Source organism: Culicoides brevitarsis, chromosome 3 (assembly GCF_036172545.1).
Source record: "Culicoides brevitarsis isolate CSIRO-B50_1 chromosome 3, AGI_CSIRO_Cbre_v1, whole genome shotgun sequence".
NCBI lineage: Eukaryota > Metazoa > Arthropoda > Insecta > Diptera > Ceratopogonidae > Culicoides > Culicoides brevitarsis.
The window spans coordinates 21,574,765-21,599,299 of NC_087087.1; the positions used below are offsets into that span (position 1 = coordinate 21,574,765).

A 24,535-nucleotide genomic window follows, 5' to 3' on the forward strand; every position below is an offset into this window, starting at 1 on the left:
TGAAAAGATTTTCACTAAATAAAAAATAACGGGTGGCTAAATTTCCATGCATTAATTTTAAAATAAATTTATAATAAAAATAATAAAAATCTCATATTCTCGGAAGAAACTAGAAAATAAAAAAAATAATTTATGGGTATCACTATCAAAGTACTTTCATACTGATACAATTTCATGAATACAAAACAACTTTTATAAAAATCAAAAGAATCGAAGAAATTTATTATTTCTTTAGGCCATTAAATTTAATTATTTCACTTTATGTCGCATGTGGATTTTTATGAAGAAGGGTTTGAGAAAAAATTGCTTTTTTGACGTTTTTGAACGTTAATCGTTGATTGAACACATTAAATTAATTTTTGTTTTCAGTATTTCAAGGTTTTAAGTTAAAATTGAAATAAAATTTCACAAAATAAAAATTTAAGAAAAAATCAAAAATTTGGTCGCGCGACTCAAAATTTTTTTTATTAAATTTTTGATAGATAATGCGTTTTTAAAGCAAGTTATGTTCTTATCAAATATAATTTTAATGTTTACTGGACATTACTATCGTTTTTCAATCAAAAAGTATCAAAAAAATGTCAAATTTTTTTTCTTTTTTCAAATTATTTTTTTTTCCCTCTGAATTTTTTCGGCAAAATCGGAGAGGGGGTGAAATAAAGTGAAATAATTGAATTTAATGGCCTTATAGAAAAAAATATATGTTAGTTTATTCTACATGTGTTGAAGAAGGAAAAAATCTTAAAGCGCAAAGATTCAATAGCTCAATTCAAAAACTTGTTTTACCTTTAGTTTTACTTTCTTTAACAACTTAAGTAAAAAAGAATAAAATATATGATTTATTATTTTTTTTTCTTTTTAAATAAAAATAAAATTTAACAAAAATGCATAACAACAATCATTGTGTATATCATAATAAATATCTACATATGCATATAGATTAAGTGTATTGTATATTTATATAATATATGTACTTAGTACACTTGTTACATTTATAATTTTAAATTTGATATTTCTTGTTTCAAGTCTGTTACAACATATCAAAAATCCTATTTGTTTTGGCCACAGTTCTTTGTGTTTAAATTGCATTTTCAAAAGACAACAATAATTATTGTTTGACCTCAAGTTTATAAATAGAGGTTTTACCTAAATTTATTAAATGTATATTTTTTGCTCAAATATTAGGGAGCTTCAATTACAGCATTTTCAATTTGTTTTTTTTTTCAGCTTATTATCTTTATACTTGTATTAAATTAAGAGATTTATTTGTATTGTGCTAAGAATTTTTCGTGAAAGTTACGGAAGAGTTCAAGCATGTGTTTCAACTTGTCCGTTTGAGGGAGAATGGTTGTACGAAAATGATATGTTCCAGGTTTTTGTCCGAATCCAGTTCCAGGTACTATACAAATTCCGGTGTTTTCTAATAGTTGAAATGCATAGAAAACATCTGGCGCTTGTCCTGCTTTTTTAGCTGCCTCTATTGCTTTCTCAGGTAACTTAATTTGCGGAAAAGCATACATGGCACCTTGTACAGCGTTACAGCTAAAACCTTCTATAGAATTAAATGTTTTGGCTACCATTTCCGCTCGAACTTTCAGAGAATCAAGCACTTCTGAACGCTCTTTCTGCCATAACTCATAAGAAGGTTCACCTTGTTTTGGAGGATTGACAACACAATCCATGCAAGCTTGACCAATAGTTGTTGGGCATAATTGAGCCGAAATAGATTTTAAAAGCATCGCCTTTACGTCTGGACACATATTCACTATTTCTGCATAACCTCCACGTATACCACATTCACCCATGTAACCTTTTGAGCAGGACATGAAACTAGCCAATTCCATTTTAGAATACGGCTCTCCCATTTCGGACATAACCTTTTTGAAGCTATGGAACTTAGAACCAGGTGCATAGATATTGTCTTGATATACCTCATCGGCAAAAATAAAGAGCTTTTCTTTGTAAGCAAATTTAATAATCTCTTGTATGTTTTCCTTTGATAAAACTTGTCCTGTAGGGTTTCCAGGATTTATAATCACTATTGCCCGAGGACAAGATACTTTACGTGCCTCATCAATGGAACGTTGAAGCTCATTGATATCCAGGCCCCAATGCTTGGATTCATCCAAATAGTATCCAATTTGATGCATATCGAATTCAGTTATAGTTGCCGAATACAAGGGATACTGCAAAATAATTGAGTTTAGGATATAAAAAATATGCAAAATAAAATAAAAAATACCTGAGGAATGGGCACCATCACACCTGGTCGTTTGTTGTTTTGTACACATCTTAATAAAGCCAAAATAGCTTTGATTGATCCTGAGGCACCAGCGGACAATATGATATTTTGCCAATCAGATGGAATGCCATCACGATTTTCAATATACTGAGCGACATGTTTTCTAATTATATCAATGCCGGCAGAATCAGAATACGATCCAACGGAGCTACCTTTACAGTCTTTTAAGATTGCTCTTGCACGTTCTTTGCAATCTGTGGGGATATTTGGATCTTTGAATAAAGGTTCATATGTGATTAGTCCTAAAACCTGTAAATCAACAACAATATATTAAATGACTAAATTCTTTGTTATTTTTGAAAGTTACTTGTCTAATAAACGTAAGAGGCACTTGTCCCATTGCATGGCAGTCACCAATATTTGCTCGGATTACTTCTGTAAATGGTTTTTTTGTTCCCTGTAAATAAACATTTAAAAAATATGTTTAAATAAAACCAGGAACAAATGAAAGTGTTTCTATGCAAATATTTTGATCGATCATCGGTATTTTCTCGTATGAAATTATTTTATGTGTAAATAAAAAAAAAGCTGTTGATGTTAACTTCAAATATTCAGCAGAGACCATCTGACGCATTTATTTATTATTGGATTGATAATTACTATCATATACATATGTATACTATATAAATTGTATGAGTTATCATTATCAGCTTTTTGTTACTTTTGATATAATAGCAAAGCACAATCAGCATACAAATATGCTTATCAAATTATTACAACTTAAAATAAATTCATCAATTACATTGAAAAATGAAGTTGTTCTTAGAAACAAAAAATCTAATGATTTTATTTGAGTTTTGTGTTCCTAATAAATTCTTACAAATTAATTTCAATTAAAATTTTTTATTGAAATTCTTTGACATAGCTTTGTTAAGTCAATAATAAGAAACAAAACAATTTTCTTGATCGTGTATATTTCAGCATTTGCTACTATATATATTTTTGGTTTTGAGGCTCTAAAAACCTTATCGGTTTTACTTTACATTTTTCAAAAAAAAAAAAAAAGAAAAGATTAAATAGACTTTAATTTTTTGAAAACATTTTTTTCTGGTATTTTGTTTGTTGACGATTCTAAATTTATCTACACACCATTCATTTATGAACTTTTTGTAGAAACAACATTAGTTTGAAATGTCAATATTTCGAGAAAACGTAAAACAATATAAGCTTTTGGAGCACCCTAACATCAATTTATATTATATTAAAATCCAGTTTTGCAAAAACTCAATATTTTATCTGTATGATACAATCTTTTTCAAACTAGATCAACAACTTTTATATAACAGCTTTCAATTAATGCTCTCATATTATTACATATATAACGCAGTAATGTTTCTAACGAAAGCTTTTTATGCACAGAATTTTTTCATCGTATCTCAAAAAGAATTTCAAAAAGATAATAGGATTATAATGGAGCTACCTGGTGATTATCTAAAAATATACATAATTCTTAAATTCAGTGTAATTCTTAGATTGAAAGAAACACTAGAAATATATTGTGTAAAAATAAACAGTAGAAAAATGTACCGCACAATATGATAAAAAAAAATCATCTTGTTTTTTTCTATCATGTGACAACGTTTTTTTATTCAAGAGTTTAGTATTTTATTAATTTGATGTTTCAGTTTCTTTTTTACTCAGACTTGCGCATTCGTATGTATAATTTTTAAAATTGTTTTGTTCAAATTTTGGAATTTTTTGCATATAAAAAAATTAAATATATACGATATACTTATAAGACATACTGTTGATGAACGATTCATTTATACATTGTTAACTCTTTAAAAAAAACTAAAATTCAGGACCAAGCGTGACGCAAAAAGGAATTTACTTGTTCTATATGAATATATACGGTGTTGACCTTGAGTTACTTTATAAATTATATAACTTTGTTATAAGTACATACTAATTCTAAACAATTTATATATTTAAATTAGCAAAACAAATTCAGTTTGTTTTTTCTTTGTCAATAAATTGTACGAAACATAAGTGCTTGTTTTCCTATGATGATGATGATGTATTGAAATGGTTGGTATTTTTGTTTTAATATTAATTTTATAACAAGTAGTTTAAAACAATTGGCTTACCTCCTGCAGCTCTTTTTCAATTTGACCGGCACGTATCACAAGTGGTCCACGTACCTGCAATTGAAAAGTATGTTTGATTCGTTTTAACTTTGCATTTCATATTTGCTTACCGCGTATTCCATAACTTTAATACTAGGATTTATATTGTCTAGAGTGACACATGGTTTTGCAGACATGTTTGTTGTTGTGGTAAAATTCCTTGTATAAACACTAAAAGCACAAATAGTTTTGTTGATTATTGTCTTGGATTCCTTAAATTTAGTATTTGTTTTTGCTTTTTTATTGTCTGCGATTGTAGTAATACAACCTCGCTGGCCAAACAGTAAATTGCGAGTGAATGCTGTTGTGACGACTTTATGTCCTACATTGTGAATAAAGAGCAAAGGAACATATGAACACATGGTTAAGGTGTACATAAATATAGTATAATATAAGTAAAACGTTTGTGTATATTTAAATTTGTATTGAAACAGAAGAGAAATTTCATTACTACTGTAGTGTTGGATTTTGCGCACAACTTTATTTAATTAAAATTCGTCAACGAAGATTTGTATGGATACAAAAGTGTTAAGATTTGTAAATGTATGAGTGAAGAAGAGAGAAGTTTATGTTTGCGTTTTGTTGCGATTTTCATTGTGTACATTTTTTAATAACAAATTGAAGTAATCACACTAAAATTTTTAAAAATATGTACAGTTTGCCTCTCTTTTTCCTCTAGTAAGAGCTTTTTACTCGATGCTCATTCACAAAAAAAAAATGAGTTAGAAAAATATTTAAACTACACACACTATTATCTCTGTTTCATATAAATGTGTATATAAATATTTTTATTACTATTTCACATTTTTTTTTTTATTTAGAATGAATGGCTTAATAGTTTTATTACTATTTTAAAAGTGTTTTTACTCACCATTATGTAGCAAGAATCCCATTTTTGACTGAAATAAAATTAGAAGTCCAGTTGTTCAGCTTAATATAGTCAAAAATGAACTACACACACACTCTGATAATTTGTTTGTGACGTTTGTTATTAAGATGATCCGGAATCTGTGAGATTGAGTAAACAAAAAAAAATGGTAAATAATAAAAATACAACGTGTACATTTTTCAATACAATACAAAAAAAAATATTTAAATATTATAAGCTCTCATAATCTGTTCATTGAGTTTGTCATTTCTATATTTTTTCAATAAAAAACAAAGTTTACTTTGTGATTCTGTAAACGTGTAAATATATTGCATAAGGATGTATACAATTATGATTATATTTTCCCCACAAGGGAACCAGATTATTAAATAAACCAGAAATATTGTATTGTATCGCACATGAAAAAGTTTTTTCTTCTGATTAAATTTACGAATACAAAAATCTGTTGTATAACAGTAGTAATAAAAAATTATCACTTTTTTTGTGCTTGTAGAGTATACAAAACTGTTTCTTTATATTTCTTTTTTGTTGATAGTGGTTGTTATACGATTGGTTTATGTAATGATTATTATTTTTTTTATTAATTAATAAATACTTTTAAATATTTCTATTTTTCAAAGCAAATTCGCTTTTTCAACTTCTGATGTGCACTACTTCGGGATTGCACTTGCTCAGTGAAAGAGGAATAGGTAACATATGCGTAATAGACGTGAATAAAACTCTCTTGAAGTAGTCTGCATCAAGAGCAGTAAGAGAAATGCATCTAAATAGTAAAAATTGAGTGCACTATACATGTACCTTTAAAAATAATATTTATACACAGTTTGGATATTGGAGGCACAAAACGAAATAAAATAATAATAAAATGAGCGCAGGACACGAAATGCCGGCTGTGACTAAATTCATTTCTCACCTAAACTGACTCTAACACGTATTACTTTAAAAACAGCTCACTCTCTGCAAGTATTTTCTCTCTTTTTGGTTTCGCTGTATCTTGCATGGTGTATGACGATGTGCTGTTGTAAATTGAGTGTTCATCCCCATATCACCCCACAATATCAGTAGTCCTGCCATACACGACTACGTACATCACTACACACTTTTGTCACCAAAACTCAAACAAGAAAAACACACGAGTCACCAGTCATGTTATCATCGTTCTCAAAGAAGGCCATGTACATTTCCATTCAAATACTATAAACATTTTGAATCAACGATAACATTCAACAGTGTCGGCAATTTTGTACACTTATTCTTGTGCAAACGTACATGGAAATTTCACGGTAAAGAACTCCAATCGTATACTATTTGAATATGTAATATCTATGTAGTATGGACTAACAAAGGGGAGTTTTATTTTTTGTGCATGCCGGGAAATTTGTAGACACGTGTAGTGAATAATCGAGCGTGCCACTCACATCGGTACGGTATCATGATCATTTATGAAATCTTTTAAAGCGTTTTACTCAACAATGATGTACGAAAAACAACATATTCTTTCACGGACTACACGTACAAATATGCTGAGAGTCCAATATAAAAATAGATATAAATACATGGTTTGTTTGGAAAGAGTATGATACTCATAATATTCAACTAATCGGAGGAAAATCGGCATACATACAGATAAATGATCATTTAGTCTCTGAGTGTTGCTGCTTTAGAAAATTAAATGTAGTAGACTTAATCATTTTTTTTTCAAAACAATTCCTTTTGTTTTTTTTTTATACAAAAATATAATAAAAACTTTAAATTCAATATTTTTTGTATCTTAAAGTTAGGAGGACAAATGATAAATAAAGGTGACTTTGTGAAAACATGTCCCGCCCTATCATGCACTGGGAAAACGTTTTATTTATATATTCGTATAAGTGTATTGGCAAGCTACGATCCTACACGAACACACTCTTCTGTGTCTTTACGTCTGTATTACATTGATTGTGCTATTGGGATATAGAATGGAGCAGAAATGAATTTTAATAGCTCAGTCAGTACTTTGTGTGTTGTTGATTGAAAAATAATGCTTTTGCGCTTCAACAATAATTTATTATATTATCAAAAAAAATAAAATAAAAGTAAGGCGACAAAATATAAATAAATGCAACTGGTGTTGCTTTAGAAAAAATAAATTTTAAAATAAATGTTTAAACATGTTCTTTCCAAACGTAGTGTCGGAAAACTTGTTATAACTCTTATCATTTAAAAAAATATAACGTGGACTTTGAGAAAAGCGTGAAAACCTAGCATCAATTTTTGATACCATTTGTAAAGAAATGAAAAAGGGGAAAATTTAATTAAAATTATGTGTGTATAAAACAAAAGATGAAGAAAGTGAAAATATAATAAAAAAAATTTAAAGATGGAGCATGTGTGAAAAAAAAGTTTAAAAACAAATATTTTGTAAAATAATAAAAATTATAAACTAATTTTTAAATTGTGACGTCATTTATACACATTATGTATTGAATGGAAAGTGATAAGAAGAAAATTAAAATATAAAAAAATAGTAATAATAAATATAAAAACCAAACATCAAGGACATTTAAATATTAAAAAAAATAAAACCATTAGGTATTAACCTAGATTTATAATGAAAAGTGAAAAATATAATTTTAATAAATTATTGTTTAGTTTTATTATGTTTTGCTCTACAAATTAAAAATGTCCAAGTTTCCTATTCTATGGGAAATTTATTGCGAATACTAATTTTGAAAAACTACTATACCTACTCAAGCCAAAAGAAATTGATAAAAGATTTGTATCTTAAATTTACTCATACAGTAAATAATAATAAAAATAAAGCGTTCAACAATGGACTGCGATTATTCAAAATTATTCTATGCTAAACGTAAGTCTAAGTATAATAAAAACTTGACATAATTTAAGTTGTTGTGAAATTTTACATTTAATATTTGTAGTAGTACCTTTTTCATTTTGAGTGATTAACTGATGTAAGAGAAGAATAACCTTGAAATCAAAATATTGTTTATGTAGATTTTTTCCGCCGGTAATTATTTTTAAAAAAACATATTGCTACTTTTATAATAAATAAAATATAGTTTATGTACTTTAATTTTACTATATCTCTTGGAAGACATTATTATTGGTGTGTCTTGTGATATAAAGATCATATTTGTAAAAGTCAATTAAAAAATTATATAAATAATATTTTAATTTCATTTGGTAGATTTTTAACTTTTGATCTAACTTGCATGACAAAAACAGTGCATATCTCGCGTATCCTTGTATAAACTATTTCAATTTGGTTCTGGTAAAAATAAAGTATTCTCTAAAATATATAATTTTAAGGGTAAAACTATTTTTAAAAAATGGTATGCTAATAGTGTCGGAACAGTCCTGTTTCAAACATGTAATGTGTTTTTTTAAATGTTTTATGAACTAAGATTTTTGTATTAAGAGTTAAAAAGATTGTTGAACTTCTTCTTTACCTCATTTCGAAAAAAAAATGCGGTATTAAACTCGACTTGTCGTGTGTCAGTGTGTGTGTGTGTGTGTGAACTCCGCTGTGCTTAAAAATTTATTTTGTAATTCGCAGTTATTTAAGGACCCTGAAGGTCTGTGGGTAGTCCATTGGGTTGTGAAGTGTATGAAACTGTGAAAGGGTCTGAAAATGTGAAGTTTGCATTTAAACTAAATAGAAAAAGGTGAATCCAACCATTTCTACCTAGATATTTTTTGACACTTATTTCAGTGCGATCTTCTAAGGAAACGTTCCGCAACTTTTATAAAAATACTACATGTTATTTTTGACTACTACAACCACGGCGCGAGGCTAACAAATTATTTATGTGTTGGAAAAATATATTTTGTAAGAAAAATATACAATCTTCTTTGGCGGTTTGCCAATGCAAAACTAACAACTTGTCATTTACTTTTTTCATTTAATTTAATTTTAATACATTTTCGTATAACAAAAAGAGGGACACGACGTTGTCCCTATTTATTCTTAAGATGAGCTAGACAAGAGAGAATGTACACTAACTGTTTGCCACTTGACTATTTTGTATTTATACATACAAACTTTTTAAAAAAGTTCATCTTAAGATATTGACGTTATTATTTTATTTCCTTCTTGTGTGTGAAAGCTTAATAAGCATGAGTTCAAATGTTGAATGAATTATTTTTTAAATCGCTTTCGACACTAGACAAATACAAAACAAATATTACTTATATTTACAAAATTTTAGTCAAGAAAACCAAATTATCCACTACACTTTTGTGCAGTTTTTATTAATTATTTGATACATACTAAATACCGAGAAGCTCTAGGTACATTTGAGATATTTTTTTTTGTTAAATCGTAAAAGTTGAATAAATTTTCCTTGTGTTTGTTCAGTTTATATTCATAGATGAATTTAATTTTAAACTTTAAATTGAGTTAATGCCAACAAAACACCATTTAAATTTACTTGTGTATTATTTTTCTCTGTGAGTTTGTAATATTTATTATGAATATACTGAAAAATTTTTATATACATTTCTTATATAAAAATAATATATTAAATATTTTTTTTTTCTGATTAACCACTTTTTGTATAAATAAATAAAAAGAGGTAATTTTTCAAATTATTATTAAAATTTAAATAATTAAAACTTTTTGTCTAAATATTAAAAGTATATTTGTTCATTTCTAAGCGTGTATTTATTATGTTAAATAAGTTGGATAAATTCAACAATTCACAGTCTGCGAGAAATGGAAGCAACCACGAATCCTGTCTTTTGAATAAAAGTAAATTTTATGTAGGTATAGAATAAACTTTATCATATCTATTTTATTTTATTAGACGTGTTTATTTTTCTTGCCACATATCATAATTTGATTATGAGTAAACTGCATCATAGCTAAATGTGTTGAATATACATTTCATGTGATAAAATATCTCTACATGCTTTCTGCAAGACTTCATTAATTTAAAGTATCAAGAATCAAATCATGTTTTATAACAAAATATATTTACTTTAAAGTTTCTCAATATATTTAAACGTACTTACATGTATTCGAAAAGCTTTTTGTTTATATTTTCTAGAAATATGATTTGTTGATTCAAGTAATTTGTTACCTCGCCGCTGTTCTAAACCTAATTATGCATTTTTTAGATTTTGCATTGTTTTATTATACTATTAATGTCTCAGTTGATGAATGTTCAAACATATACAATGAATTCATTTACTGAAAGTTCGAAGAGAAAATTTCGAAAAAAAACGTACATCTGACAAAAATAAATAAAGAATTAAAATAAAAAAAAGATGTTTCATTTTGTTGACACTTTCTTATAGAAAAATAATGTGTTTCAATAAGAAGTAAAAATATAAAAAAATTATCAAAGTAAATGATAAAACTACTTAGAGCCAATAGCATTTGTTCCTGCATTTTGATGTATGACTTTCTCTAGTACAATACCAAATTACCGGAGTACGTAACCTACATGGCTAACAAAAATAAGGATTTCTTAAGTGACAAATGTATTTTCATAAAAAAATATTTCGATGACTTTTTTCCATATTTTTCTTTAATTTCCTATTACCAAAATATCTTTAAGATTTTTGAAGATTTTTCAATAAAAATTAATTCAAAACATGCATGTTTATTTTAACAATGATAATATTTTGATAATTTATTTTTTTAGATTTAATTTTATGATAAATATTATATGATATAATTATTATAAAAAATAAAATCTGACTTGATTTAAAAATTAAAACTGTAATAAGAAAAAACTAAATAAGAAACTGTGGGACATTTTCAAACAAGCAGCACAATGTTTTGGTTGAAAAATTTAAAAAATATGCCAAATTTAAAGATATAAAATAAATTTATAAATAATTGTGATTTTTAAATGCTTCGAGACAACATGAAAAATTTTGAAAATTTTTGGAGGAAAATGTTTTTTTTTAGATTTTTTGGTTATTTTATGATTGAAAATGAATAGCAGATGAATAAAGCAACTAATGTAAACTTTTATTCCTGCGAAATTTGTTAAAATTTCTGAGATTTTTTTTTTCATTTTTACCCAAACTATTCATTTTATTGGAATAATTTTAACATTAAAATACCAAAAGAAATTGACGGACAAATCAAGGAGCTCTTAGAATGAAATTTATTGATTTTGAAATATTTTTTAACTTTCTCGCAAAACCATTAACAATTTTTAATTGAAGTAAAGTTTTGTTAAAAATTTAGGTAAAATTATCAAAATTGAAGTTCGCTTGATTATTACCGCAAAATTTTCTTCTTTTTTTTTGTGTGTGTATTAAAACATGTAAAATAAGACTTCGCTGTTGAGATAATTTGTTTTTTTTTTAACAAAATGTTTTTTTTATATTGTACTTCCATTCAAAGAAAATATTTTGTATTAATTCCAAGGTAGAAAAATATAAAAAATTGCGCTGGTTTTTCATCAAATATTGAATTTTAGTTCAATACTTACTTAGTAACTGTGCCCAAGATATTCTATTTTTTACGCATCAACCTTTGAATGTTCATCCTACTCGAGATCTACTAGTTTCATACTTTTTATAAATTTATGAATATTTTTCTAAAAATTCTTAGAAATTTGAGCAAATTTTGCAGTAATAATAGCTTACATTAGTTGTTTTATTCATTTTTTAATCATTTTAATCATAAAAGAATTAAAAATAAAATTAATAAATAATAGAAAAAAAAATTTCCTCCAAAAATTTTCAAATTTTTCATGGTGTCTCGCTAAGTGTCTCGCAGATATTTTTGATCGAGAGACATCAATTTTTTACAGTGTATTTTTATTACAACTGTTATATTATATATACATACTTTCAAGGGCGGATTGAGAGGGCTATATGCGGACCACGAAGGGGGGGGGGTGCAAATCTATATAAAATCACCTTTTTTTGTTAAATTTTGTGTCATTTTTGTGATTTTTAGTGCTTTTTAAGCTTCGAAGGGAGGTGCCATTGCCCTCCCCCCCTCTGGATCCGCCCTTGCATACTTTCAAATTTTGTAATTTAAAGTTTTCTTTTACAGGAAAATGCCAAGAGATGGAGCTTTATCAACAATATCGTAAGTATTGTTAAAAATTATGTATGATAATTTAGTAGTTCTCAGACAATATATACATACTAAAATCTTTTTGAATGGTATTCAAAAATTATTTCATATTTGTGATATAAACAAAGATTCATCGATAGTTCCTTTTATTTTTTATTCAAAATCAACTAAAACAAATCTTTTATTACCATTTTATTATACCAAAATTCATGTTGCAAAATTTTAATAATGTATAACCGCATGACATACCACACAATTGTATGTACAACTCACTGTATTTTGCTGGAATAAAATTTAAATTCACACATCTATACTTTATACAAATGACAATATTATAATTATTCCAAGTACGCTTTAATAAGCTGATGCTGGTTTGGTAATTATATGAAAACCATTATTATTTGTTTGACTCCATAATTTACTGCAAGTGGAGCTAAATATGTGAAGTGGATTTTGTGTGAAGAGTATGTTTGGTGTGATTCATTGGAAAAATGTTTTAATTATTATGTTAAAAATAAACATTTTCTTGTTTCAATGTTTCAATCTAGATTTTTAAAATTAAATATGTATTTTTAAATATATATTATAATTTGAAGAACCTTTAATAATTATAATCACTTATGAGTCCCTTTATATCATTTTTAAAATTATGAGGAATAGCTTATTTTGCATTTTATTTCATTATTATTATTATTATTATTATTGTGAATTGTTATTATTATAATATTCGCACACAATTTAGCACAGCAGTATTAACTCCTCCTCTTTGAACACTCTTTTTTACAAGTTGAACAAACATAAGTTTTTCTGACTGTTGCATATTTTTATGCTTCTGACTTCACGTGAAACTATGTACAATGAAAAAGTAAATTTTTAATTGTTCCGTGAAGATAATAAATAATAATTACAAGTTGAGTCTATTTCTAAGAAATTGAAAAAAAAAATGAAAGTCGGTATTCTTAATATTAATATTTGTTACGTAGATTCCTCAGGTTTAGCTACATTTTAATTTTATTAGCTAGAAATTTATCTGCTAAATAAACTATATGTTTTGTGTAACTTCCTGCTGAGATATTTTTTTATACATACCTTCAAATCAACTAAGAGTCTCGATGTATTTTATTATTAATATCATCATTCTTGAAAATGTTTTGAAATTATTTAATAAATAAAATCGTACAATTTTGAGATGCGTAAAAATATGTTTTATAAAATAAAACTAATAATAATAATGATTTTGTCTTCGTGTAAAAAATGATGTGAAAGGGTACATAGCATGTGAAATTATATTTTTGTTAACTTCTGCATAGTAAATATATTTTGGAAGGTTTAAGAAATCCATAAAATTTTCAACTATTGTGCTGGCCGAATTAAGATATTCATTTTTTTTGTTATTTGACGACTAATATATTTGAATGAAAGACAGAACACGTTTTTGATTCTATTTCTTATTCTATTTTATTTTTATTTATTGTTTTCCTTAATTTCTGGTTTCTAAAAATACTAAAATTATATAAAAATATAAATATAGAATAAAATAAGCAATGGAGGAAAAAAGAGTCTGAAATGTGAAGGCTCCACCCAACTACAAATATTTCCTATTTTTTTTTTATTGTGGCATGCCATTCGGTGGTACTAACTAAACGTGCATATAAGCAAACAGCACAACATGAAAAAAATAAAAATGAATGAATAAATATTTTGTATAATGTGTAATGCAATGCATATTTATGTTGTGGTAGCCACATACCATTTTATGGAAGAAAATTACATAAACACACTACAGAGTAACATAACCAAAACCAACAAATCATTAATGGGTCAGTGCAGCCATTATAAATACTTTGAATAGTTACAGAATATATTTTATTTTTTTTTTATAACATAGATAAACTAATATTATAATTTTTTTTTTTAATTCATTCAATAAAAGAATAACAAATGAAAAATCAATAAACAATTTTAATTGAGAGGAAAAACTTTAAATATACATTCTCTTTGTTTTTTTTTATTTTTAGGAAAATGACACTCTTAATAAATATATCTAGTGGTCCTAAATGATCTATAAAAAGCATAAAATAACCCTATATGTACATACATTTCGAGCAGAAAACTCTTTCAATTTTTTAAAAATTTTAAAAACTATTTTTGAATTCCTGGCTGAATTCAGCATATGAACGTTTTGTATTTGGTTGTACTCATTTGATAAATAAATGAATTGATTTTGATTTTACTATTTATCTGCTTGACTCGTGACTATCGGTGTTTCATTTGATCAAATTTTGTGATAGTAAACTAAAAACAAGCTAAATGAATTAATTACCAGTTGATGAACAACACCGTAGTAGATAATTTCCATCATTTGATGGAAATTTGTCACAATCCTCATGTCGGTGTATTAAGGATATTAACGAAACAAAAAAATATTTTTAATGGATGATGAGAACTGCATTATAACTAAAAGAATTATTACGACGCATGTTTACTGCAACATTCTTTTTTAACATATATGAAAATAGTTATTGTAATGAAATATTGGAATGTATCTATTTTAAACAATTTTCAAAATGCATTCTTGCATTAAAAAAATATTCTTGCTCATGTATGTGAAAAGCACAGGTTTTTGATTAATAACTAAAGTAATAATATTTTTTAATGCAACAAAAAGTCAACATAGTTTATAAGAAACTAGCGAGCCTGTAGACATCGTTCTACCAGTTGAACCCTTATTTGGGAGGTTTACCACTAATTTTCCCTGAGTTTTTTATTCATTTTTTTTTGACAAAATTGAGTTAAGAATGAGAAAATATGCTTAAAAACGAGTATTTTAGGATACATTGAGAGATTTTCAAATTTTTTTTTTTTAAATATGAGTTTTATTTCAATATGCCAGATCGCACATTGCAACGAAAATGATAAATCGCACAAATGCATACAAATTGCTAACAAGTCAAATTTCAAAATTTATCCAAATCATTCTTTTTTGTTTAAGTTTTTGTGTTTTTCATGCTCTGTTATTGCATACAAAGTCCATTTGAACCAAAAAATTTGGAAAAATCTTGAATTTGGAAGAGTTAAAAAATCTAATTTTTATATGAAATTTTGTGCGATTTATCCTTTTTCTCAATAAAAAATTTCCCAAAACTACCCCTTAGAGATTAGATAAGAGATTTTTCTGAACGAAAATTGTTTTTTTTAGCTAATTATTTACTTTCGCGGGCATTTTCAAGAAGAAATATTTTTTAAATAAATTTTAACAGCTCAAAAACCGTAAAAAACTTAAAACCGTTTTTTCTCAGTTTGTTAAAAACTGCAGTTGTGCGATTTATCCTTTTCGATAACTATAAAATAGTAATACTTACTCGCAAATCAAAGCCACTTAATCTTTATTTGGACTTGTATGATATTAATGTATAACAAAGTACAACACAAAGAAAAAAAATACATAAACAAATATTATTAAAACAACTCGAGGTTTTCCTAAGGAATTTCAACATACAGTTTGTGAAACTCTTCTCAAAAGTATCACAAAATAAAACATTTGCCGACCTTAAAGAATACAAAGATAACGTATAAAAAAGTATTTTTTGCATTTCCTTCGTTTGAAACAGTCTACGCCCAAGCTGCTATTTTTATTATTACATTTTCACATACACTGAACATTATATATTTCGAGACAAAAGTATTTGGTGTTTTTTTTAACAGTAAATATAAAATAAAAGTCGAAACGCACAAGAACAAAAATATTTGTAAGAGAATGTTTGAAGTGGATTTTTATTATTATTTAAAAAAGCGCAGAGAACATTATATCGTCACATATTCGTTTTGTCTTGATTTTGACATTCTGAAAATTTTACGTACATAGATTGAGCCAAAAAATTTCGATTTACCCAAAAAAGAACTTTGGTCTCATCAAACATAATTTATAATTATCTACTTTATGATTTTTAAAATTTCTTTACACATAATTTAGGGTAGTAAAAATATGTTGTGTTTAAAAAAAATGTTATTTAATTCAAAATAAATCTAATACTCTAAGAGTCACATGAAAAACAAAGAAACCGCCATTTAACTTTTCTTCGCTCTATACAGGTTTTACCTTCGCTGCTTATTTCATCGATGGGAACTAACTTTATAAATTTGTATGTTAGTCTTCTTCATCATTGATCTACAATAAAAGCTTTTTATATTAAAAATAAAAATGTGAAAGGAATTTTTACCAAACATTGCAGCCCTTGATAATGCTCTTTATTGGAATTCGCATCTGTTCTTTTAATTCTATATTCTCTTCCATTTACACAGAAGCCGCTTTATTGAAAAAAAAAGTAATCGAGATGTATATTGGAATGTTATGTTTTAAAATTAAATTTAAATTTAACCTGAAACAAATGGAATGGCACAAAAATTCTATTGTGTTTAAAAAATATTTCTTTGTTTTTTATTGTTGTTGTTCAATAGTCAAATCGTTAAATGGTGCAACAATCTTTAAATTTTGAACAGAATCTCTTACTAAGATCGGGTATTTTTCTTTCAATTTCAACAATTTCACCTACTCTGAAATTATTTATCTTCTTACAATTAGTATATACTTTATAATATACATAAATTTTCTATCATACTTATTGGTAACTATACTTGGTCTATAAGATTTTCCTTTAAATTCTTCTATGACAATAAATCATAAATGTTAAAATTATTATGTCCTACTACTATTATGTCTTTCCTACGTATACATATTGCACAATCATAGTGTATGATATAAAACGTTGTTGCTGCATTCCAAAAGAAGAGGAGAGTTGCAGATAAATTGCGAGTATAGCTTCTGTTTTGAACTTTTGTATTGTAGTTGCTATAGATATTATTTCAGCAAAAATTATTGTAATTAAGAAATTCCAGAGAAGTTGTACATTTGTTATATATTTAAGATATGTTCTATGTTGGCATGTTGTGTAGAAAGAAAAATGTTGACAGACGAAAGTCAGAGCGACACAAAATTTATGTTTATCATCGGGTAGACGTGATACTTTATTTCAGTATAATGTTTGTTTCTATCATTATATATATTTAAGATGGTGCTGATAAGTTGACCGACGGCCGACGGAGTGTTTCAATTAATTATTAATAAGTTTTTTTTTTTGTTACAATCTTTATTTTCTCACAGTCAAAAATATTTTTTTTTATTAAATTATGTTATCTAAACATATACAATTAATAACACCAAAAAGAGTGTAAAGTAACTAATTTAATAATCAAAACTTATGCAAATTTATTTTCGCAAGTCAAACTCAAATTCTATTCTTTGAAAAAAAAAAATTGAAAGTGTAGAAAGAAAGCAACAAGTTGTCACAACATAATACTCTTCATTTACAATACAACGCATTCATTCATTTTTAGTATATTAACATGATGATGATCGCAATGATGTCGACAAGCTTTTAACTTTTTTCTATGATATTTTAAATGTTGTATACAAATACATAATAAGCACACGTTTACAGATGTATGAATATTATATTCACATCTGAATAGAGTAAAAAATGCATGAGCAAGTAAGTATACACTCTGAAAGTTAAAACGTGTCTGCAGACAATCATTTTACGTGAATCCACGTACTTTGTAAATTTTGTCCATGTATTGTATTTCCACTACTTTTTGGTAATATATTGTAATACTGATCAAAAGATGTAAAAATTCTTCTTAATGTAGCATTTCATACAGAGATAAAGTTCTATAATTAAAACAATAGAACGAAACTCATATTTTAAAATATTTTTTCAGCAAGAAAGGAAAGAAGTTCATTCTAAATGAATTTTTCCCGATGAATTTTATTCGTTTTTCCTTTCGTCTTTTGGATTCGATCTCTATAATGTATATCAAGTACTATGAACAACAACAACATTTTGTCTGTGGAATTTCAGAGAGTAAATTTCTTTAAATACATTGAATTATCCTGCTGTGTGTTAAACTGACGACTTCGTTGCTACCAGAGAAGAAAATTCTGTTTAAAAGGATACGTATAATATGATAGTACAGAAATAAACATAAACGCACGTGTATAACAGACACAAACACAGAGTCCTATTCAATTATAAATATATATTCTCTCATCGCACATTCCATTCTACCCCAATGATTTTCCACCCATAGTTTCCACTTACTCATTCCAAATTGTGTTCAAGGCACATGCTTTTTGAGCTGCTCAGCAACTCTGTGCATATATACGTGCATATATACGTGAGGAACGGCTTTATAATATTTTGAAAGAGAATACGAAGAAGAAAGGGCTCTATTTGTATCACACAACATAACTTAGTGTAGAATAGAGAGTCAAATATAAAATACATAAACGTTTTTGCTTATTTTATCAAAACGGGAAGACAAATTGAATTTTCCGTCATCATGTGCCGCTTTTCCTTTTAAGTTTGAGTTTCATAGTCCTCGTATTGTGCTAAACTTATATACAAGATCAGTACTATACATGTTTATTGTTGATTTTATTGCTTTTGTATATTTATTTATTATTTTCATCTTTGTAGTACTTCCATTCTTCTCTGTTGCTTTTATTGTTATTTTTGCTGATTTTGTTGTCTTTGTGATGCCAAACATAAAAACTCGACTTAACACATGAAAAGAAAAGACCATACAAAAAAATTACAGTTAATTTTTTTTTCATTAAATAAAATTGGTAGATTGATCGCCTTAATTCTAAATCTTTTATACAAAATATTTAATTTATGATCAAACAATAATTACGACACAATGTTTAGCCTACTATTACAGACTATTAGAAAAACTTAGTAAGTCCGCCTTAATTTTGACAGTTTTTTAAATTTTATTTCAAAATGTTTTCATGAAGTAACCAAGAAAAAAAGTTTTTGAAATTTAGCATTTTAAAATTATATAAAAAAAATTATATTATAAAATTATATATTAAAGTAAAATAATTAATTTTCAATATTGAGCTGGATTACTTAAAAACAAACATCTAATATTTGAGATTAAATTGATTCAACTTATAAGTAGGTAAAATGCATAAATTTTAGAACTAAACTTAATGAGTCACAATAACGAATTTGTTAACAGTGATGAAGAGAAGTAAATAGTAGGTAATTAAATGTAAATGTTACTCTTCTCATATGATGTTTGTACATATATGTATTGTGAAAGCAGGTAGCGTGTAAAAGGTCATTAATTATTTATCATTATACCTATTAGACTGTTAGCACGATGAAGAGAAGAAATTTTACAGTTAGGTACCTTTTATAACTTGATTCAAACTTTACACATATTTATAATTTATACAAGAGGGAAAATATTTCATATTTTTATATATATTTTATAATTATTATTTATAATTATCAAATATGTTATTGTGTTTTATTTATGTATTTGTCAGACTAGGACACGAGTATGTGGACTTTATCAAGTCCAGAGATACCACAAAAAAATTGTAACCCTCTCACGACCGTCCTGCACAATATTGTAGGAAAAAAAAATGAAAATAATAAATGAAATGAATTTAAAAAAAAAATATTTTTTTAAATATAATAAATGTCGTGTCTGTGTCTAGTATCCGTATCTCTTTCTAGTATCCGATGTCATTGATGAACTTGATATTTATGTAGATAATCTGAACTTGGATTGTTGAAATCCTGCAAGGCCATATTAAAAGTTAAAGATTAATATTCACTAAAAAAAATAACACTCATATAAAAATAAAGGACTGAAGGACTTCGTTAGTCATTCTTCTGAACAACTTCTATCAGTTTTATAATAATAATAAAACCCTTACAAACAAAATTTTCATTTTACATTCCGCAAATTTTTCATAATATTTCAATTGCATTCATTCATTTTTGTATCTTTAGACCTTTTCTGCCATCTATCATTTAGCAAAATTGTGATTCGTAGTTTTCCGTAAATCCTGTTATATTTTGTGTGATATACCTTACTTATCATCATCATGATGAAATTTCACTCAGTCCAAAATTGCCTGAACTTCATATCATGTAATATACAAGTTTTATAAATCTGCAACAATCATATCCAAAATTGTTTTGGAATTGAAACAATATTTTCAATGGAATGCGCACCAAAAGTATTCCTGGGCTTGTTAATTTAACTTTTTTTTTAGTCTCAGTTGATATCGTTTGCATATATATATATACCAGGGGAAGTTAACGTTGACTCCTGAAACCTATCATGACAACGATGTTTAATTTTTTGATATTTTTGACGATCTCAGAAACAATAACACATTTTACAGAGTGGAAATTTATTATTTAAGACTGAATTAAATATCAATTCTTGAATGAAAAATGAATTTTTCTAGTTTTTTTTTTTCAATATTTTTATGATTCATTAGGGTGTTTCAAAAACGTATCTTGTTTCGCGATTCCGCCCCCCATCATTTTTATGAAAAATGAATGAAATTGGGAAATTTTAGAAATTTCGCATAATGTGTATACACATAAGACATGTATATATATATATGTTTTATTTATTAAAAACATGCAAATGAACGTTTCTACACAATGCATTAAAAGAAGGCAATTTGTCTGTCCTATAGAAAAATAAAACACATTAGGAACGCTAAAACAAATATTAAAAAATGTGTTTCATGAATACTTTATTAATATTAATAAATAAACGTCACATTTCAAAATAAAAAATATCTTAAGAACACATTCATTTCAAGCTTTATATCACAAAATTTTACTTATTTGTCTATAAATAAAAAAAAATAGCAAAGTGAGTACAAAATCCATAAGTAAATTTTTTAAACCAAGAAGCTCATTTTTTTAGAATGACATTTGTTGTCTCGGGCTTTCTATTATTTTAAATAAAAGGGTAATGAGGCTTTCTTATTTAAAAAAACATTTGAGACTCCAATTACATCGCTTTACAAATATATAATATAATTATTCAAAAAAAAAAACTCTTCAATGAATAAATAAATATATAACATATTTTTTTATCTCTTTTAAACCGCTATTGTTTGGTGGGGTGATTGGCAAAAAATGGAAGACATCATAATTTTTCCATCAAACTTCTATTTAAAAATAAATTGATTTTTATCGATGGAAATAGTCTTGCATGTTTTGTAAAAGTAGCATGGCGATGAAAAATTATAGTATTTTTGCATGTACCTACATAAAATTCAAATTAATTTTTTTCCATCTTTTAAAATTTTATTTTGTATTTGATTTAGTTTAGTCTGTTGTATAAAGTATACCTATTGAGGCTCCTCCTATACAGAAAAATGATTTAGTATCATTTAGAAGCCCCTTGAATCAGCAAAGCAAATTCGAATTGTAGTATATTTTTGTTAAATAAGTCCTTTTGTGTTCCAAGTCGATATTTGTTTCACTTAGGCGTAACAAGGGTGCGGCAACCCCCCGCAGGCGCCAAAATGGAAAAGGCGCAATTTTTGTGAGAAAAAGCAGTTTTTGTTTTTTTTTAATTAAAAAATTATTTTTTGAAACATTTCTGTTAATATGTTTACTCATTCATTTTTATGTTTCTTTAGAACGCCAAGTTGTTTCAATAGAAAATTCCTTAATTTTGATAAATAAGCGCCTTCAGTATATAATAACCGGTTTTAACCACAGAAATTGGCATTGTAAATTTTATGAATTTTCTGCGAAAATTTTTATAGTGGGGAGCGCCATTGGCCAAAAACGCGCAAGTTTTCAAATCGCCGCACCCAAATTTTAGGGTCGCTACGCCCCTGATTTTCAGAAAAATATTTTTTTTTAGAAATTTCTCGGCTATGAAAATAAGGATACTTTTTTGCCCAAAAAAGTAATTTTTTCGCCATTTTTTCCAACTTTGAGGCCTGGGCTCTAGATTTTTTTGTTCAAGCCAGGATATTTTATGCCTGATTTTGAATTCTTTGGAAAGTTTACTGTCATTTAGCACCATTGAGCCTTTGATTCTGACAATTTTTCGACGTGTTCTCGATACCGTATCACGATGGGCTTTTTTGTGCACCAAAAACAAAGTAGTACATGGAACATACGTTCAAGTGTTTGTAACTATGATTGAAAAGAATTTTACGTTTTGAGAGTTAAAATAAAATGGGCAACTAAACGCTACTATTAAACCTCTATTATGTCATCCGGAGGTACTAAGTAAAAGATATAAAACAAAGAATCATTCAAGACTTCAAAATATTATTTTTTTATTATTCAGTTTGTTCTGCCGCATTCAAGTGTATTTAATTTTCCTTTCTTTTCACATATATAGTAATAAAAAGTGTAATTTTGTGTAGGTGTAATGATTAAAGCAATACTGTATTTTTTTGAATGTTTTTTTTCTTGCAAATTATCTTCATGCGTACTCGATCACATGCTGACACTAATTTAAATTCTTTTGGTTTGATTTTTCAAATTCATAGATCGAGACCGAAAATATATATCTTTAGTTCGATCAACTATAAATAAAATAATAATTTACTTATAAAAGATATGCGGAAATCACTATAACTGCGGTGTATATTGACGTTTACATGTTTTCATTAGTGAAATGAATACTTCTTCGTATCTTGCATGCTTATAGTGAGGCACAAGAAACGTAGCATGTACGTAAGTAATTCATTAGTTAGTTATTAATACCCGTGCATTTAGTCATTTTCGTAGGTTCTCTATAAAAATGACTTTTGCAATGTACCTATATGTTTTTTCTTGTGTAGTATTCTTGTGACGCTACCGCATGTTCAATTTTTGAATTAAATCAAAAATGTATAGTCCAAAAATAATTATTTTTATCAAAGTATTTTTATTTATAACCTTTTAATACTATTATTACTGTTATGTATATATTGATTTTGTAGGCCATATTTTGTTCCTGATTAATATTTTAAACTAATTTACATTTTCATCTCATACACAAAAAAGATCATTTATTAAAAAAAACAACGACAGTCATGTTCAATGTATTAGTCTTGAAATTGTGTTATATACTATATGCGATTCATTTTCGAGAACCCACTTTATAACATTTGAGTATAGTACGGAATAAAAATACAACTTTCAATATACTGACACTACTATACCGAATGGAAACAAAGCATTAAAACAAGTTTATATTTATTAAAGCATGTATACAAATACATTATTTGCGCAACATACATGTTATAAATACATGAATGCGTTGAATGAAATGAATAAATTTGTTGTGTTAGATGAAAAAATGAACAATATTTTACCAATGTATAGAAAATTTTGAGTTAGATAGACGTGCTCAATCATGTACCTACTTGTTATAAAAGACGAAGAGAGTTACTTTGACATTGAATTCAGTTTTTCACGTAGAATAGCTTCTGAACGTTCACGTTGTTTCTATATTTTTTAAATTGTATGTATTGTGAGTCAATGGTTTTCCCCATTTTTCATTAGGAAAATTACATGACATTAATTGTCAATACTTGATTTTTCAATTCTTTAAAACGATTCGGTAATATAAGAGCAGTACGTGCTTAAGAAGCGGTAAGTTAAAAAAATTTGTTCTTTTAAATTCCTTAGTTGAAATAGCTGTCATTTTATTAATTAGAATTTTTTTCGTACCAATTCAGTTCATTTTATTGTTTCATTTAAACCTTTCGTCTCTAAATAGTAACATATACAAGCACGAACTATCGCGAACAACAATTTCATTTACCACAAAACGTTCATGTAGTTCAACACATTTGAGTTCACGCACACATTTACACACATATATGATATAAAAAAAATATTATGAATGGATGAATTGATTCTCGTTACTTAGTTTGTCTGCTTACTCAGGTTTCTTTTACCTAACTAACACAATTTAGTGACGCTTTGTATATCCGAACGTACGCTTCAGCTGTGCTCATAAAAACTTATATTAATTTCATTACCCTTATTTATACAATATTTTGTTACTTAAAAAACGTAAATTAAAAATATAATTGCAAATAAAATTTTAATAGAAGTGTTCGTTTAAAAAGAAGTTCAAAAAATATCCAAAAACATTCAAAAGGTGTACATGTACGATCACTTTTTGTTTTATATGTATATAAATATATTGAAAATACAGACGCGCATTTTATTTATGTAGGTAAAATTATTCGCACAAAATGAATATATAAAAGATCATCGTTAGTAAATACAGAAATGCAAAGTGTAAAGTTGCACTAAACAAAATATTTT

General features: G+C 26.7%; 1 protein-coding gene and 2 long non-coding RNA genes across 5 annotated transcripts; 1 reads left to right on the top strand and 2 right to left on the bottom strand.

The window, feature by feature from the left end:
* Positions 1–1,108: 1,108 nt before the first annotated feature.
* Positions 1,109–6,223, bottom strand: LOC134834177 (alanine aminotransferase 1). Of its 3 annotated transcripts, none has more exons than XM_063848751.1 (7): positions 6,116–6,223; positions 5,300–5,436; positions 4,500–4,750; positions 4,390–4,443; positions 2,610–2,699; positions 2,243–2,551; positions 1,109–2,186 (listed from the first exon to the last, which is right to left on the bottom strand). In XM_063848751.1, the coding sequence occupies exons 2-7, from the start codon at positions 5,319–5,321 to the stop codon at positions 1,263–1,265; spliced, it is 1,650 nt and encodes a 549-aa protein (XP_063704821.1). In that variant the 5' UTR covers positions 5,322–5,436; positions 6,116–6,223; the 3' UTR covers positions 1,109–1,262. The 3 variants fall into 3 exon arrangements, with proteins under 3 accessions (XP_063704821.1, XP_063704822.1, XP_063704820.1); XM_063848752.1 differs by lacking the exon at positions 6,116–6,223 and adding an exon at positions 5,913–5,973; XM_063848750.1 differs by lacking the exon at positions 6,116–6,223 and adding an exon at positions 5,794–5,963.
* A 1,769-nt stretch (positions 6,224–7,992) lies between these two features.
* On the top strand, positions 7,993–18,271 carry LOC134835611 (uncharacterized). The gene is made up of 3 exons (XR_010162205.1): positions 7,993–8,165; positions 12,339–12,374; positions 18,141–18,271. It is a non-coding gene; the product is annotated as an uncharacterized LOC134835611 (long non-coding RNA).
* Positions 16,222–23,748, bottom strand: LOC134835612 (uncharacterized). The gene is made up of 3 exons (XR_010162206.1): positions 23,623–23,748; positions 16,583–16,670; positions 16,222–16,530 (listed from the first exon to the last, which is right to left on the bottom strand). It is a non-coding gene; the product is annotated as an uncharacterized LOC134835612 (long non-coding RNA).
* Positions 23,749–24,535: the final 787 nt, after the last annotated feature.